The following is a 16,939-nucleotide window of genomic DNA, read 5'->3' on the forward strand; positions in this document are numbered from 1 at the left end:
TATGTGTACGATAAAAAACACATGTGACAATATGGTGTAATGGTGTGAGGTTGTATAGTTGAATGGAATATCCCGAGTTTGATTCCCACAAATCATATCTTTTATATAAATATTAAAATTAAGGGTAATTTATTCTTTTAAATGAGACTTTTTAATCAAATTAATATTATCCCTTGTTCTCCTATTATATATAGAAGAGATATATAAAATTATTAAGATTTTTATATAAAAATTAAATGATATTTTTACCTATATTTAAAAAAATAGCTTTAAGCAAATTTACTTGACTTTTAATTAATGTTATAGAAGTGTAAGGAGTAATTAACAGAATAACAACCATATAATCACACTCCCAACGATCTAAACTCCATTTCGCAAAGCCGCCAAATCTCTCTCTCTCTCTCGTAATCGCCGGAAAGTCTCGTAAATTCCGGGAGGTTTCCGGCGAGAAGAACGATGGCATCGGAGGATGTAGTAGGAAAGAGCGGCGTAACGAGAATAGTGAATCTAGCCGAGGAAGCGAAGAAAGCGAGTGAAGGAGTGAAGGCTCCGCGTGAGTTCGATTGGCTTACTATTACTAAGTCTCTTCTTGCTGGTGGTGTCGCTGGTGGAGTGTTAGTTTTCGATCTTTTCGATTTCGTAAATTTGTATTTGTTGAAATGTTTGTAGTGTTTATTCTTTCAATTATATTGTTATTTGTGGAAATGCACATTTTAATTGTTTCGATTATCTTGTTTAGTAATTGTATTTGTGGAAATGCATGTGTTAATTGTTTCGATTATTTTGTTTGTAATTTGTATTTGTGGAAATGCATATTTAGATTGTTTTGTTCACAATTTGTAATTTGTTGAAATGCATATCTGTTTTTCCAATTAATTTGTATTTGTTATTTGTTTCAATTGTTTTTTTCATAATTTAAATTTGTTGTAATGCATATATGTTCATTGTTTCGATTGTTTGATCATAATTTGTAATTTTAAAATTTGTGAAAATGCATATGTATTTATTGTTTCAATTAATTTGTAGTTTTTGAAATGCCTACGTGTTTAGTGTTTCCATTGTTTTGTTCGGGAATGTGTGTTTACAGAAATGAAATGTGTACGCGTGATTACATGATTATAGTGTCTGTTTGGACGAATTACGTGATTGAGTGTGTGCGTGCGCGTGTCCCTTGTTTATCTTATTTGATTTGAATTGGTGGTTTGTGTTTGCGTAGGGGAATAGGAATTGGTTAGAATAATGGAAACGAAGAATATGGATTGGGATTGGATAGAATGATTGATATATATGGTACACAACATGTGTATCAGTTGGTGGATAAAGGAAGAGGTGGGCTGATAAACTGAAATTTAAATACAAGATAAAGCTTGCTACTTCCTCTTTTTCCAACAAAAACGAAGACTTGATATCTTTTTCCAACAAAAACGAAGACTTGATCTTTTGTTACTTGATAATTTTTACTATTATATTTTCTGTAAAGTTTTTTCATTTTTTGTTGCTCTTTGCTTCTCTTTTGTGTTGTTATAGCGTTGCATGTTGATGAATGTGGGCAAAATGTTGATTCAACCAGGGAGCCATGTTCCTAATAACTTCAATTTAGTAAAATTTGTAACTATAGCTGAGCCAAATTGTGGAAAAATGATACGGTTTCTATCTATAAAGAATGGACTTTTTATTTTAATAAAAATCATTTAAATTACGTTAACTTTTTTCAAATAATTTTAGAAACTTCCTTCACCATTGGATCCTCAAGGCACAGAGTTATTGTGATAATCATGCGTTATACTAATCACGTGACAAAGTAAAACTTTGGAAAATGTCAAAGATGTTTAGTTGCTAAAGTCATGGCCTTTTCCCTCATATTTTCAGGTCCCGTACTGCTGTTGCTCCTCTAGAACGGTTGAAAATTTTGCTGCAGGTAATTGTCTCCTCTGTTGGTTTGTTATGTTGTTTCAAATTACGACCCTGCATACCATCATTTTGTTGAATTTGTTTGCTTTACATTTTTAATTTCATTATACGAATCTTGACTTTAAAGTACTTGTAGTCTGAATACAACTCTTTCTATAAAATTAATGTTTCTAGCATACTTTACAACCAGTAGCAGAAGAAAATAATCATATATGACTCTCTTTGGAGAATTGTATCTGTCGAAATTATCTCCTACTTATACCTAACCATAATGTATTTTATTGATTCTATTCTGACATTCACGGATGTTGATATACTTATTGGAGGCCTTTTGAGCTCAATTTTTATCATTTCTGTTTTGTCAGTTTAAGTAGTTTATCAGTTGTCATCCATTAATGATAATTTGAACTATAAATCATCAGTCTGTGGTCATTCGTCATGTACATTAATGACATCAATGTAGTTTCTCTAGTTTTATCAGCTTCTGTTGGATGTCCGAACTATTATGAGAAGAAACCATGTAATGGTGAAAGATCTAGAACACCTAATATACTGATACTGGAGGTGCTAATATAACGAGGCAGGTTATTTGCAGTGAAAATTGCTATCGCTTGTTCCATTTCAGGGCCTCATTGTACCACTTAATCAGCCATGAGCTGTATTCACGTACATTGACACAAAGACATTTTTAACTTGTAAATTTGCTAGGTGGCAATAATTTGAACAACTTATCCTGGTCTACCAGATACAAGCAAATACCTTGCAACATTTGTTTAGGATAAAGGAAGTTATCTGGAAACATGCTGTATGTATCAAAATATAGTGCTCTGAACCAGGTTTTCCACCTTGCAATCTGCCAAAACACCAGATACACAGTAGACAATTAGCCGCCAGGATAGGCAGTAGCCTGTTTGTATTTTCTTATCGCTAAAAGATGAAAAAAAATATTATACATTCAATAAACAGCTGAATTGATGCGTTTCCTTATGGTCTCGTTCATATTGTTTGCATGACTTCCCAGGAGACCCTTCTAGAATCCTCCCGTCAACAATATCATTATCTGATGCTCCCTGTTACGATTCTGATGACCACTTTACTAGCCACGGAGCAATCATGTTAACATTACATGGAATGATAATGACTATCTCCAGGTAACAGCCACGTTACTGTTCCAAGCGACAACAAGGGCTGCATCGTAGCCATCTCAGCTCCAGCTTGAGGAATTACTTTGTCATGCTCCACTTCTATCAATTATTCTATTTCTAATCTCTATCATGAATGTTACGTATATCATCCACTATCCTTCCTTCCACCACCACCATTCCCTTTTAACCCAGGTATCTTCAGTATCTGTCTTAAGTCTTAACTTAGTTTTTCGAAGAACACCTGCATGATTCCACTTGGCCGTGTAATTTTTTCGTTTAAATTTATATTATTGGAATAGTTCGAAACAATCTTTTGATATATCTCTTACCTCAAGTCATCCTGTACATGTAACTTGTGGCCGTGTTCTGGTTTCATTTGTTTATTTAAGACACTATGAAACTTATATGGTTTATATTGCAGGTTCAAAACCCGCATAGCATAAAATACAATGGAACAGTCCAAGGTTTGAAATATATATGGCGAACTGAGGGTTTTCGAGGATTATTTAAAGGCAATGGGACTAATTGTGCTCGAATTGTGCCAAACTCAGCTGTCAAATTCTACAGCTACGAGGAAGCTTCCAAGTATGCTTCTGTATTTTAAGCATATTATACAAGTATTTGAGTAGTCGCTTGTGTCTTACTTTTGCATCTCTTGATGTGAAAGTAGCTACCAGTTAAGCAGAGTTTTCTTTATATAGATTCACTACACTAAGAAAATTAATTACTAATTGTTTATTTGCTAAAAGGATGAGTCAAAGAGCATTATTTCGTAGCACGGGGTCTATTGAGAGAAAAACATTTCTGAGACGCTTCATATTTCGAAAAAATCTCTTAGGTGTTGAAAACGATATCTTTGTGCAAGTTTGAAAATATCTTTACAAACAGTTCTGCGTTACTCTGAAAGAAGCGCATGAAGTGTCTATGAATCTAAAAGTTTTTTTTTCTTCTAATCTTTTTGATATATTAACCACTAGATTAGTTCCCGAGCACATGCCCGGTTATATTATAATTTTTTTATTAAAATATATTTTGAAATAGTTAAATTTCAATATATATATATATTTATATCATATTATGATGTTGAGAAATAGAATAAAATTATAAATATAATTGCTTAAAAAGATTATGAAAATTAAAATATTTTTTATTATTTATAAAAATATATAATAAATTGATGAATATTTAAATTAGTGGAAAATAGAATTATTGGAGACTTTAAAAATGGGGAGGGAGAAATGAGAAATGAAGAAGCGAGAGAATGAGTGGAGGTTATAAATGAAGGAGAGACATTGAAAGTATAATTAATTTGGGAAACATGTTAGTGGAAGATGACATCATCAAATTAAGAGTTTGACACATAAGATTTGATGATGTCAGCTATTTAATGAGAGATTGACACATCAACAAGGATGACATCAGTTATACTCTCTTTTAGTATAATGTAGATAAGCTCATACTTATATCTTATTAGGTATTGTAAGCTGCCCGGTAGAGTTGGACATTTAAGTCTAGCTAAAATCTAATCCAAATATCCAAATAATACTCCTTTCATAAAAAGTACACAAGCTATCAGTATATATTGATGTCCAATTGGCCCATCAAAAGAGGGAATCACTGAATCAGTCTTTCTTTGGGACCTTGCTTTTTATGCGGCATAAGCAGTACTCCTCTTTAACTCTTGTTCTTCAGGCTCCCTGTAGTAAGTAGGGAGAGCTGCAAGAATTATTACCAATATCTTTTCAATTTCTGGGAATTGTCCACTTATAGCATGATATGAGTGCGACTATTTGATATTGTAAAAAAACATCGTAAGTAACAGTACTGCAAATTTCTGGTGGCTGAAATGCTAGGCAGTGCGATTGCTCATAACCTCCCTCCCTTTGGACCCAGTACACTGACTACATTCCGAGCAGTAGCATATCATGTAATTTTAAACGTCATGTCGGAACTTTGCCGTAGAGTTTTACGCAACTTTTCGAAGATATAATTCGATTTACTTGCATCACCAAGTGTTTAAGATTTCTTTCTTTACTACATTTTGTTGAACTAAATGCAGTGATCCTTTGATAAATTTTATGCCTATTATCTGGATAAATATTTGAACGGGTTATTCTTCTTTGTAAATTGTAATAGCAATCTTTTGAAAATCTGTTTAATTAAAATAATCTGCGGAGTCCAGACATTGGTAGTGTCAATGTAGATGTAAGTTGTATGTCATATATAATTTAAGGAGATTTTCTTCTCACTCTTTACAGGGGAATATTGTGGCTCTATAGGCGGCAAACTGGGAAAGGTGAGATCATCCCCTCCCCCCTCTTAGTCATCAATCAAATCATCATCATTATATTCATGTCTATTCATCAGGATATTACATTTATTTTTATTAACTGGGTTAATTTTTCTTTGTTACTGTTTGCATCATCATGAGTTGCAACCAAAACATAGTTCAGGGGGCCTGCTATATTTTTTACGACAGCCTTATGGTTTTTAAAGTGTTTCTATTTTCACAAGCAAGTATTTCATTGATAGTTATAGTTTTTCTTACTGTCCACTTGCAGAGGATGCCGAACTTACTCCTCTTTTACGACTTGGAGCGGGAGCATGTGCTGGAATAATTGCTATGTCGGCCACTTATCCTATGGACCTGGTACGAGGTCGGATAACAGTCCAGGTATAGTTTACAGATTAATAATGGATATTTAAATATTAATGTGGATTTCCCCCGTCCTTGGTTTACAAAGGTCAAGGGTGCAAATGTCAGTATATGTGAATATGTGCATGAGTACAGAATCAGATTCACACTAGTTATAGCACGGAGTTCACGTTTATGCCTTTTTTACAGTCAGGCAGCTCTCCATGCCAGTATAGAGGAATCAATCATGCTCTTGCGACAGTCCTTCGTGAAGAAGGACCTCGTGCATTATACAAAGGATGGCTTCCTTCCGTCATAGGAGTTGTAAGTACCAAATTATCTGGCTCGGCTAATGTCTTTTCCAAATTTATAAATATTTGAACCTTGGTGATGTTTGGTTTAGATATTTATTTTATCTCTTATTAGAGATAAAAAAGCCAAAACAACCCCCCCCCATTATGTGTCCATCTTCAGTTCAAGTTCAGATGGATGACACATGCCTGTCAGGTCTGCTGTTTTAGTGTTTTATCACTGGTTAAAATTTGTGTGGTTTGTGTGTTAGGATTATGTGTTTCCTGCTTTGGGAAAAGAGCTATTTTTGTATTGTGTTCTATTTAGCGATGTGCATGTGAAAAATAAATAGAAAATAAGTTTCTCTTTCTGCAGCTAACATTTAGAATGATGATGGTCTGTCACAGATTAAGGTTGCTAAGCTGTTAATTTTTTTTATGTACAAACTGATAGAATACTAAGCAGCCAAATGAACTTGCTTGGCTTTTACCCTCCCAAAATCCTTAAGAGGATGATGTTGGTATTTTTAGGTACCTTATGTGGGCCTCAACTTTGCTGTTTATGAATCTTTAAAAGACTGGTTGATCAAATCCAGACCATTTGGACTGGTGGATGACAGTGGATTGGGTGTTACAACTAGGCTTGCATGTGGTGCTGCAGCTGGAACTGTTGGTCAGACAGTTGCTTATCCTCTTGATGTCATCCGTAGAAGAATGCAGATGGTGGGCTGGAAGGATGCTGCCTCAGTTGTGACCGGTGATGGGAAGAGCAAGGCTCAACTTGAATATACTGGTATGATCGACACATTCAGGAAAACAGTTCGGTATGAAGGGTTTGGTGCTTTATACAAAGGGTTGGTTCCGAACTCGGTAAAGGTTAGTATTTTGCACAAGATATCTTCATCATTTGATATATACACTGTTTACTGTAGATATGGTAAATAGTTCGAAAAATTGCAAATTTGTTCACTTTTGTTCATCTTGCTTGTAATCGAGAATGTCATTACCTTAAGCCTATTGTTCATTCAAAAAGTTGCACCTATTGGCTATTGTTCATTCAAGAGGTTGCACCTTGTTATGTGACACCTCCATAAGGGAATTATTATACAGTAGTTTGAATTTTTTAAAACTTTATCCCTCCCTTGTTTGTTTTGTTTTTTCCGCAGTCAAAATTCAGCGTTTCTTCTTTTTGTTTCTTGGGGGCCGATCTACAACAAACGTTTATTGTAGACCGGTTCACAACAAACACATTTATAGCCGTTGGATGGGGGAATGAAGGGCTGAGATCACAGACGGACCGCGGAAATTTTTAGCGGTCCGGAGAAATTACTAAAATACCCCTAGACCACGGGTCGCGGAAAATTTCCGCGGTTGGTGTCGTTTTTTGTTTGCCTAATCCCTAGCAAACACAGATTCTCCAATATACACAAACACAAACACGACCGCATATAAACAGTAGCAGAAGCAAAAAATCCCAGCAGAAGCAAAAAACCCAGCAACCCAAGATCCCTGAAAGCTTGAATCATTCTCCTTTATCGTCGTTGTGGTATATATTCGATTCCTTTTTGTTATTTATAGTTTTATTGATATAAATTTATGTTTTTTTCTTAATGTAGATCCGATTTTGTGTATGTAATTCAAATTTTTAGGGTTAATTAATGTATGAATTGTAATGTAATTAACATATGAATCGTAGTATGATTAAATTCGAATTTTTAGAATTTCTAGGGTTTATAATTTGGAATTGATTTAATTCAAAAAATATTAGTATTGTGGTATGAAAATTTAATTCGTTTTTTAGGATTAATTTAATTAGATTTAAAGGATAAATTAGTGTTAATTTCGAATTAATTTAGTGTAAAATCGAATTTAATGATAATATTAGTGTTAAATTCGAATTAAATTAGTGTTAGTGTTAATATCGAATTAATTTAGTGTAAAATCGAATTTAATGATAATATTAGTGTTAAATTCGAATTAAATTAGTGTTAATTTCGAATTAATTTAGTGTATAAATCGAATTTAATGAAAAAATTAGTGTGAAATTCGAATTAAAATAGTGTTAATTTCGAATTAATTTAGGGTACAAATCGAATTTAATGAAAAAATTAGTGTGAAATTCGAATTATATTAGTGTGAAATTCGAATTAAATTAGTGTTAATTTCGAATTAATTTAGTGTATAAATCGAATTTAATGAAAAAATTAGTGTGAAATTCGAATTGAATTAAGAATTTATAATTATGAATTTAGGGGTTAAATTTCGCTGCTCAATTTTTGGGATGTAATTAACATATGAATTTTGGGATGAATTTTACAATAATTTGAACAAATGGGTGTATAATTACGAATTTTTGAAAATAGGGGTTAATGTATTGTGTACTTGGTGATTATATATGTGGTAATTATTTTTATTGTGTATGTGGTGGTGTTTTTATTGTGGTGATTGATGAATTATGTTGATAATATTTTCAGGTATGGATAATTTTGGTAATTTTGGTAATTTCGGGAATATGTTGCCGGGTCCGAACGCGCATAATGTTATTTGGGATAATCGGTATCACGTTAGTGAGGATGTTTGGGACAGTGCAGGGAGAGAGGAGTTGCAGAGCTATTCTGGGAACAAGTCATTGCATGATTGGAAGTTAAGGAGACCACAGCGGGAATTGTTACACATGCCTGGGTTTGGGATTTTTGCAGACTGTATACAGACAGCCAACCTGCACAAATTGCCAACAAAATCCCACACCTACAATCCTCCAAAATCCAGCATAATTTATTCACAACAATCCTCCAAAATAATCCAAAATACACCTAAATTAAACCAAAAAAACCTAAATAAAACCGAACAATATAAAATTAAATGAAATCCAAGTACGTAATCCGACAACCTAAAATCAAATGAAATCGAAGTACGTAATCCGACAACCTAAAATCAAATGAAATCCAAGTACGTAATCCGACAACCTAAAATCAAATGAAATCCAAGTGCGTAATCCGACAACCTAAAATAAAATGAAATTCAACTACATACGAAATGAAATCCAACCACATAAGTACTACGAAGCTTCGTGACGTCTACGCATATGAATCCCGGGAATCCCCCTTGCCTTCCCTAGCTGAAACTTCTTGGCTATCCGATACCTAAAGGAATCCACCTCCTCTTGCGACCAATTCGGTACATCGGCTAAGTCATATCCTTGTGTGAAGTAGTCCATGTATTTCATCACATAAACACCGCAATCATTAGAGTTTCGTTGCTTTGGTCTGGACGGTAGAGCTAGGACCTCGGCTGAAGTAGGGTCACGCCCTTCGACTGGCTGTATCATATGCAATAGCCTCGGCAACAACCATGACTGCAATGAAATTATGATCCGAGAATGAATATAATATACAATTGGTAAGGATTATATAGAAGACAACAATATTAGACAAGTAAAGGAACATACCACGACTCGTATATCCTGATGATAATCCGGCTCGTCATTCATTGAATCTATGATAAGACCTTCAAATCGTCTAGTACCGAACATGAACAAAACCCAATGCACATCTCCGACACAACAATGGATGAATATGTAGTCAGCCTCGAGAACAAAAGGAGCAACAGTAGCAGTGGCAAAACCAGTAAAACTACGTAATGCTTTATTCCATGCCCTCTACAATGCATCTCCACCGATCCTCGATGCTTTTCTGATTTTCTTCACATGTCCTTTCCCAAGTACCATGAAGTAGGGATCCAAGAAGTAATAGACGGGTTTCCTCTCCCATATACCTCAAGTGAATCTCCTCCTCCCGACTCCTTAGCAATCCCTGAAAATAAATATGAACGCAACAAGTAAAATGAATGCAACAAGTAAAATGAATGCAGCAACTAAAATGTATTAGACAACTAAAATATATTAGCAACGAGTAACGAACAATATCATATAAGTGTATATGATCCTGTCATCAACCCATATTTCTGGAGTCAGACTCTACATAGCTGATGCATGAACGTGATAGTCCTGAACAGTAAGACCACCGGGAATCCTCCGCTCCATCCCAAAGCCCTATCCCTAATCTGAATATATAACATTCTTCTTTGTCATGCTGAAACTCTTAGTGATACTCAACTTCTCTTCTTTCATCCTGCGGGATGCAAGCTTCGCAGGCCTACTAGATGAGGCAATAGTCTGGGGTGGCTGAGACACATGCTGGGATGGCTGTGTCATGTCAACGACATCCTGGGCAGGAATGGCTGGAATGTCAAAGTCGTCAGCCAAAGGTGCAATGAAATCTAGTTTTATGTTCAGAAATGTGGGAGGTCTGTAGGCGGGTCCTTTGATCTTCTTTATCAACCGAGAGAATGGTGTGAGGAAGGTACCAGAAATCCTCCCAAACTCCTCCACAAACTCAAGAGAAACCCTAGCATCCAGCTGCTTCAACATATTAAGCCCGTCAACCATCTACAAACAAAAACAAGCAAACATTTTTTCATTATTTTCACAAGGATATCATATGTGCAAGATGAAATACGTGTGAATGCAAATTTGGTAGTGTGTGGTGTAATGTGAAATATGCATATTTATAAAACACTTACAACTTCATATCCCTCGAGGCTATCATACAACTCCCTCGTCTTGTATAGCTGCTGAGGTTGTGGATCCGGCTTCCCTATTCGCATACGAGATATATCAGCATACCACGCCATGTAATCAGCCTCAGAAGCAATGTCAACCGAGTCATCAACAAGTCCATCCAAATCTGAACTAAACCTGACCCATTTGCCAATATCAATGAACCACCGTACAAGCCAATCCTCCCCTGCAAATGTGGCCTCCTTAGCCCCCTATAACCAACCATGTTCACCGGCGCCCGTGGAATCTGGGGACTAGCACCAAACTGTCTGCTCACCCTGTCCGGATGCTGCCACTCGACCACATCATAACATACAAGGGGAACTCGACCGCACCCAGCTAACTGTGTCTGTATCATCTCACTGTCCATAACATCGTCGAATCTAGCATACGTCCTCCAAACCACCTCATCACCAACAACACCATCAAACTCACCCTTATAGAACGGTAAGCTGCGGTGAGGACCTGTCTTCCTACGCTTCTTTGAAACCCCCATATAAGTATCAATAGGCCCATCCCTCAGCAGCCGGATAATCCTCCTGACCAGGAGACCGTAAAGGCACGCCAATATGAGGAAATCTCTCGTAAGACCAAACCTGTAACACCCAGACACAACAAGCAATGCTCTTACTGTCCTTCTTTGCAGCAATTTCCAAATCCCGGTATATATGAGCTAACACAGCTGCACCCCAAGCATAATAAAGAATCTCCCGCATATTAATCAATGGGTGCATATACCGAACATGAACAATATGAGGGTGGTTAGATCATGAACAATGGGTTCATGTTTGGTATATGCACCCATTGATTAATATGCGGGAGATTCCTTATTATTCTTGGGATGCAGCTGTGTTAGCTCATATATACCGGGGTTTGGAGATTGTTGCAAAGAAGGGCAGTAAGAGCATTGCTTGTTGTGTTTGGGTGTTATAGGTTTGGTCTTACGAGAGATTTCCTCGTATTGGCGTGCCTTTACGGTCTCCTGGTCAGGAGGATTATCCGGTTGCTGAGGGATGGGCCTATTGATACTAATGTTGGGGTTTCAAAGAAGCGCAGAAAGACAGGTCCTCACCACAGCTTACCGTTCTATAGGGGTGAGTTTGATGGTGTTGCTGGTGATGAGGTGGTTTGGAGGCCGTATGCTAGATTCGACGATGTTATGGACAGTGAGATGATACAGGCACAGTTAGCTGGGTGTGGTCGAGTTCCGCTTGTATGTTATGATGTGGTCGAGTGGCAGCATCCGAACAGGGTGAGCAGACAGTTTGGTGCTAGTCCCCAGATTCCACGGGCGCCGGTGAACATGGTTGGCTATAGGGGGGCTAAGGAGGCCACATTTGTAGGGGAGGATTGGCTTGTACGGTGGTTCATTGATATTGACAAATGGGTCAGGTTTTGTTCAGATTTGGATGGACTTGTTGATGACTCGGTTGACATTGCTTCTGAGGCTGATTACATGGCATGGTATGCTGATATATCTCGTATGCGAATAGGGAAGCCGGATCCACAACCTCAGCAGCAGTACAAGACGAGGGAGTTGTATGATAGTCTCGAGGGATATGAAGTTTTATAAATATGCATATTTCACATTACACCACACACTACCAAATTTGCATTCACACGTATTTCATCTTGCACATATGATATCCTTGTGGAAAAAATGTTTACTTGTTTTTGTTTGTCGATGGTTTTCGGGCTTAATATGTTGAAGCAACTGGATGCTAGGGTTCCTCTTGAGTTTATGGTAGGGAGGATTTCTGGTACCATTCTCTCGGTTGATGAAGAAGATCAAGGGACCCGCCTACAGACGTCCCACATTTCTGAACATAAAACCAGATTTCATTGCACCTTCGGCTGACGACTTTGACATTCCTGCCCAGGATGTCGTTGACATGACACAGCCATCCCAGCATATGTCTCAGCCACCCCAGACTATTGTCTCATCTAGTAGGCCAGCGAAGCTTGCATCCCGCAGGATGAAAGAAGTGAAGTGGAGTATCACTAAGAGTCTCAGCCTGACAAAGAAGAATGCTATATATTCAGATTGGGGATGGAGCCGAGGATTCCCGGTGGTCTTATTGTTCAGGACTATCACGTCCATGCATCAGCTATGCAGAGCTGGCTCAAGGAACATGGGTTGATGACAGGATCATATACACTTATATGGTATTGTTCGTTACTCGTTGCTAATACATTTTACTTGTTGCATTCATTTTAGTTGTTGCATTCATATTTATTTTCAGGGATTGCTAAGGAGTCGGGAGGGGGAGATTCACACTGGAGGTATATGGGAGAGGAAACCTGTCTATTACTTCTTGGATCCCTACTTCATGGTACTTGGGAAAGGACATGTGAAGAAAATCAGAAAAGCATCGAGGATCGGTGGAGATGCATTGCAGAGGGCATGGAATAAAGCATTACGTAGTTTTACTGGTTTTGCCACTGCTACTGTTGCTCCTTTTGTTCTCGAGGCTGACTACATATTCATCCCATGTTGTGTCGGAGATGTGCATTGGGTTTTGTTCATGTTCGGTACTAGACGATTTGAAGGTCTTATCATAGATTCAATGAATGACGAGCCGGATTATCGTGAGGATATACGAGTCGTGGTATGTTCCTTTACTTGTCTAATATTGTTGTCTTCTATATAGTCCTTACCAATTGTATATTGTATTCATTCTCGGATCATAATTTCATTGCAGTCATGGTTGTTGCCGAGGCTATTGCATATGATACAGCCAGTCAAAGGGCGTGACCCTACTTCAACCGAGGTCCTAGCTCTACCGTCCAGACCAAAGCAACGAAACTCCAATGATTGCGGTGTTTATGTGATGAAATACATGGACTACTTCACACAAGGATATGACTTAGCCGATGTATCGAATTGGTCGCAAGAGGTGGTGGATACCTTTAGGTATCAGATAGCAAGGGGGATTCCCGGGATTCATATGCGTAGACGTCACGAAGCTTCGTAGTACTTATGTGGTTGGATTTCATTTTGTAGGTAGTTGGATTTCATTTGATTTTAGGTTGTCGGATTACGCACTTGGATTTCATTTGATTTTAGGTTGTCGGATTACGTACTTGGATTTCATTTGATTTTAGGTTGTCGGATTACGTACTTCGATTTCATTTGATTTTAGGTTGTCGCATTACGTACTTGGATTTCATTTGATTTTATATTGTCCGATTTTATTTAGTTTTTTTTTGGATTAATTTAGGTGGATTTTGGATTATTTTGGAGGATTGTTGTGAATAAATTATGCTGGATTTTGGAGGATTGTAGGTGTGGGATTTTGTTGGCAATTTGTGCAGGTTGGCTGTCTGTATACAGTCTGCAAAAATCCCAAACCCAAGCATGTGTAACAATTCCCGCTGTGGTCTCCTTAACTTCCAATCATGCAATGACTTGTTCCCAGAATAGCTCTGCAACTCCTCTCTCCCTGCACCGTCCCAAACATCCTCACTAACGTGATACCGATTATCCCAAATAACATTATGCGCATTCGGACCCGGCAACATATTCCCGAAATCACCAAAATTATCCATACCTGAAAATATTGTCAACATAATTCATCAATCACCATAATAAAAACAACACCAAGTACACAATAAAAACAATTACCACATATATAATCACCAAGTACACAAATACATTAACCCCTATATTCGTAATTATACACCCATTTGTTCGAATTATTGTAAAATTCATCCCAAAATTCATATGTTAATTACATCCCAAAAATTAAGCAGCGAAATTTAACCCCTGAATTAACCCTAGATTCTTAATTTAATTTAAATTTCACACTAATTTTTTCATTAAAATCGATTTATACACTAAATTATTTCGAATTTCATACTAATTTAATTCGAATTTCACACTAATTTTTTCATTAAATTCGATTTGTACCCTAAATTAATTCGAAATTAACACTAATTTAATTCGAATTTCACACTAATTTTTTCATGAAATTCGATTTATACACTAAATTAATTCGAAATTAATACTAATTTAATTCGAATTTAACACTAATATTATCATTAAATTCGATTTTACACTAAATTAATTCGAAATTAACACTAATTTATCCTAAAAATCTAATTAAATTAATCCTAAAAAACGAATTAAATTTTCATACTACAACACTAATATTTTTCGAATTAAATCAATTCCAAATTATGAACCCTAGAAATTCTAAAAATTAGAATTTAATCATACTACGATTCATATGTTAATTCATTACAAGGGTTCATACATTAATTAACCCTAAAAATTTGAATTACATACACAGAATCAGATCTACACCAAGAAAAAATCATAAATTTATATCAATAAAACTGTAAATAACAAAAAGGAATCGAATATATACCTTAATGGCGAAAAAGGAGAATGATTCAAGCTTTCAGGGATCTTGGGTTGCTGGTATTTTTTGCTTCTGCTGCTGTTTATATGCGGTTGTGTTTGTATTTGTGTATATTTTAGAGTCTGTGTTTGCTAGGGATTAGGCAAACAAAAAACGACACAAATCGCGGAAATTTTCCGCGGCCCGTGGGCTAGGGGGTATTTTAGTAATTTCTCCGGACCGCTTAAATTTTCCGCGGTCCGTCTGTGATCTCAGCCTTTCATTCCCCCATCCAACGACTATAAATGTGTTTGTTGTGAAATGTAGACCGGCCCCCTTGTTTCTTAGTTCTCTTGTAAAGTTATTTGTTGGGAAACTTCTTAACGCTGCTGTCATTTTACGTAGGTGGTCCCATCAATTGCAATTGCATTTGTGACATACGAGATGGTAAAGGATGTTCTTAAAGTCGAGATGAGGATTTCTGATTGAAATCGTGGGAGGGTGCAGATTATAATTTTTGAAGCAGAAGGGTAAGAAATTATAACTTAAATTTTTAGCTGGAAGCATTTTTTGGATGGATTTCTCAATATATTCAGGAAATTAGAAGCGCCATGTTCTAGCCCGTGTTGATAGTCCACCTCTTGTATATTATTTCCATCTGCCTTGCATTCAACCATAATCATTCATACGCCAATAAGGTTTTATCATTTAAGTTCACGCGATTCTTAGTGACCAGAGAATTACTGTTATTAGTCATTGAACAGTTATTTTTATTTGTATAACTAAAAGCTTATGTTACTTTACTATATTGTGTTATACTTCCCTTCTGCTTTGCTCCGTTAGATCTTTCGGTTTCATTTTTGCATGGATATATTTCAGACCTGGTCGAGTCAACTAATGTTATTTAAATAAAAAAGTTCAGATGAGAATTGTGACAATGGTATAAGTTTATTTTTATCAAGTGACATTCAATGACCATTTTACTCTAATGTCATCTTATGCCCATATGCACAACTGTCTTCTGTCCTCTTTCCTCTCCTCTCCCCTCCCATTCCCAGATCCATTCTTCCTGGTAATCTTGAATTGATCTTCTTTATACGCACCAAGTACTCCAGATAGTAATATAATTCTTTCGCGAAGTACTTTAGAGAGCGTTTGGGAATTTGCATTTCATTTCAAATGAGAGATTTCAAATGACAAGATTTGAGTTGTAATTTCAAATTCTCGTGTTTATACTAATATTTGAATATCCTGGACTTCAAATAAAATCCAAATCCAAATTCTGAAACACCTTTTTTCATCAAATCTAGAATTTCAAATGAAATCCACGTTCCCAAACGGGCCATTATTGTCTTTCTGGTATTTCTCTTCATTGATGGTATGCTCATTTTAATTGCTCAACTGAAACCTGTTATGTAATCCGGGGCTTCTGGTTTGACAGGCGGAGCTTTACATCTATATTCTAAATATTCCGGCAACTTCATCTCCTTTTATCATCCAGTTCTTTACTTAGGTCTCTATGTTTTCAAATTTGGGTACGATTTCGAATAAAGATTGGATTTCCCCTGATGTTGAAGGCTATGGAAATGTGTGTATATGAATTTGAATCCTACAATCGATGACAGAAAGTGTTGCCGAGACCGAAATTTCAAATAGCTATAAGCACTAAACTGATAACGAACAGCAACCGAGTTGATTTTAAATTAAACTTCCATTTATTTTTAAATAAAAATGTCTTGGCAAAAACTTACTTCATTCTGAGCTAAAATAAAATTTACTTTTTTTTACTATACAAGGTCCCTAATATTATGTTTACGTGAATTGTGCCAAAAAACCAACGAGTGCGGTACTAAAACTCTTGTACAGTTCAAATGAGCGTGTGCCGTATGTAATCAATTAGGGAAAAAATTGTGTCCAAAATGATACAACTCTGCAAATAATACCCGAGTAGCACTTCCAAATAGATTCACAGAGTCGACGAACGTAATAAATACGAG

The 16,939-nt window shown here is 36.3% G+C and overlaps 1 protein-coding gene across 8 annotated transcripts; it reads left to right on the plus strand.

Moving 5' to 3' along the window:
• Window positions 1-325: 325 nt before the first annotated feature.
• LOC141697350 (mitochondrial adenine nucleotide transporter ADNT1-like) lies at window positions 326-15,745 on the plus strand. Of its 8 annotated transcripts, XM_074501669.1 has the most exons (11): window positions 479-614; window positions 1,217-1,329; window positions 1,870-1,918; window positions 2,933-3,248; window positions 3,478-3,641; window positions 5,315-5,352; window positions 5,618-5,730; window positions 5,902-6,015; window positions 6,513-6,857; window positions 12,843-13,208; window positions 13,302-14,456. In XM_074501669.1, exons 4-11 carry the CDS (start codon window positions 3,186-3,188, stop codon window positions 13,572-13,574), a joined length of 1,476 nt encoding a protein of 491 aa, XP_074357770.1. In that variant the 5' UTR covers window positions 479-614; window positions 1,217-1,329; window positions 1,870-1,918; window positions 2,933-3,185; the 3' UTR covers window positions 13,575-14,456. The 8 variants fall into 8 exon arrangements, 6 of the variants coding, with proteins under 6 accessions (XP_074357768.1, XP_074357773.1, XP_074357771.1 ...); XM_074501671.1 differs by lacking the exon at window positions 1,217-1,329 and having other exon boundaries at window positions 525-614; window positions 2,933-3,062; window positions 13,302-14,473; XM_074501668.1 differs by lacking the exon at window positions 1,217-1,329 and having other exon boundaries at window positions 525-614.
• The last annotated feature ends 1,194 nt before the right edge of the window (window positions 15,746-16,939 follow it).

This window comes from Apium graveolens, chromosome 11 (genome assembly GCF_009905375.1).
Source record: "Apium graveolens cultivar Ventura chromosome 11, ASM990537v1, whole genome shotgun sequence".
Lineage (NCBI taxonomy): Eukaryota > Viridiplantae > Streptophyta > Magnoliopsida > Apiales > Apiaceae > Apium > Apium graveolens.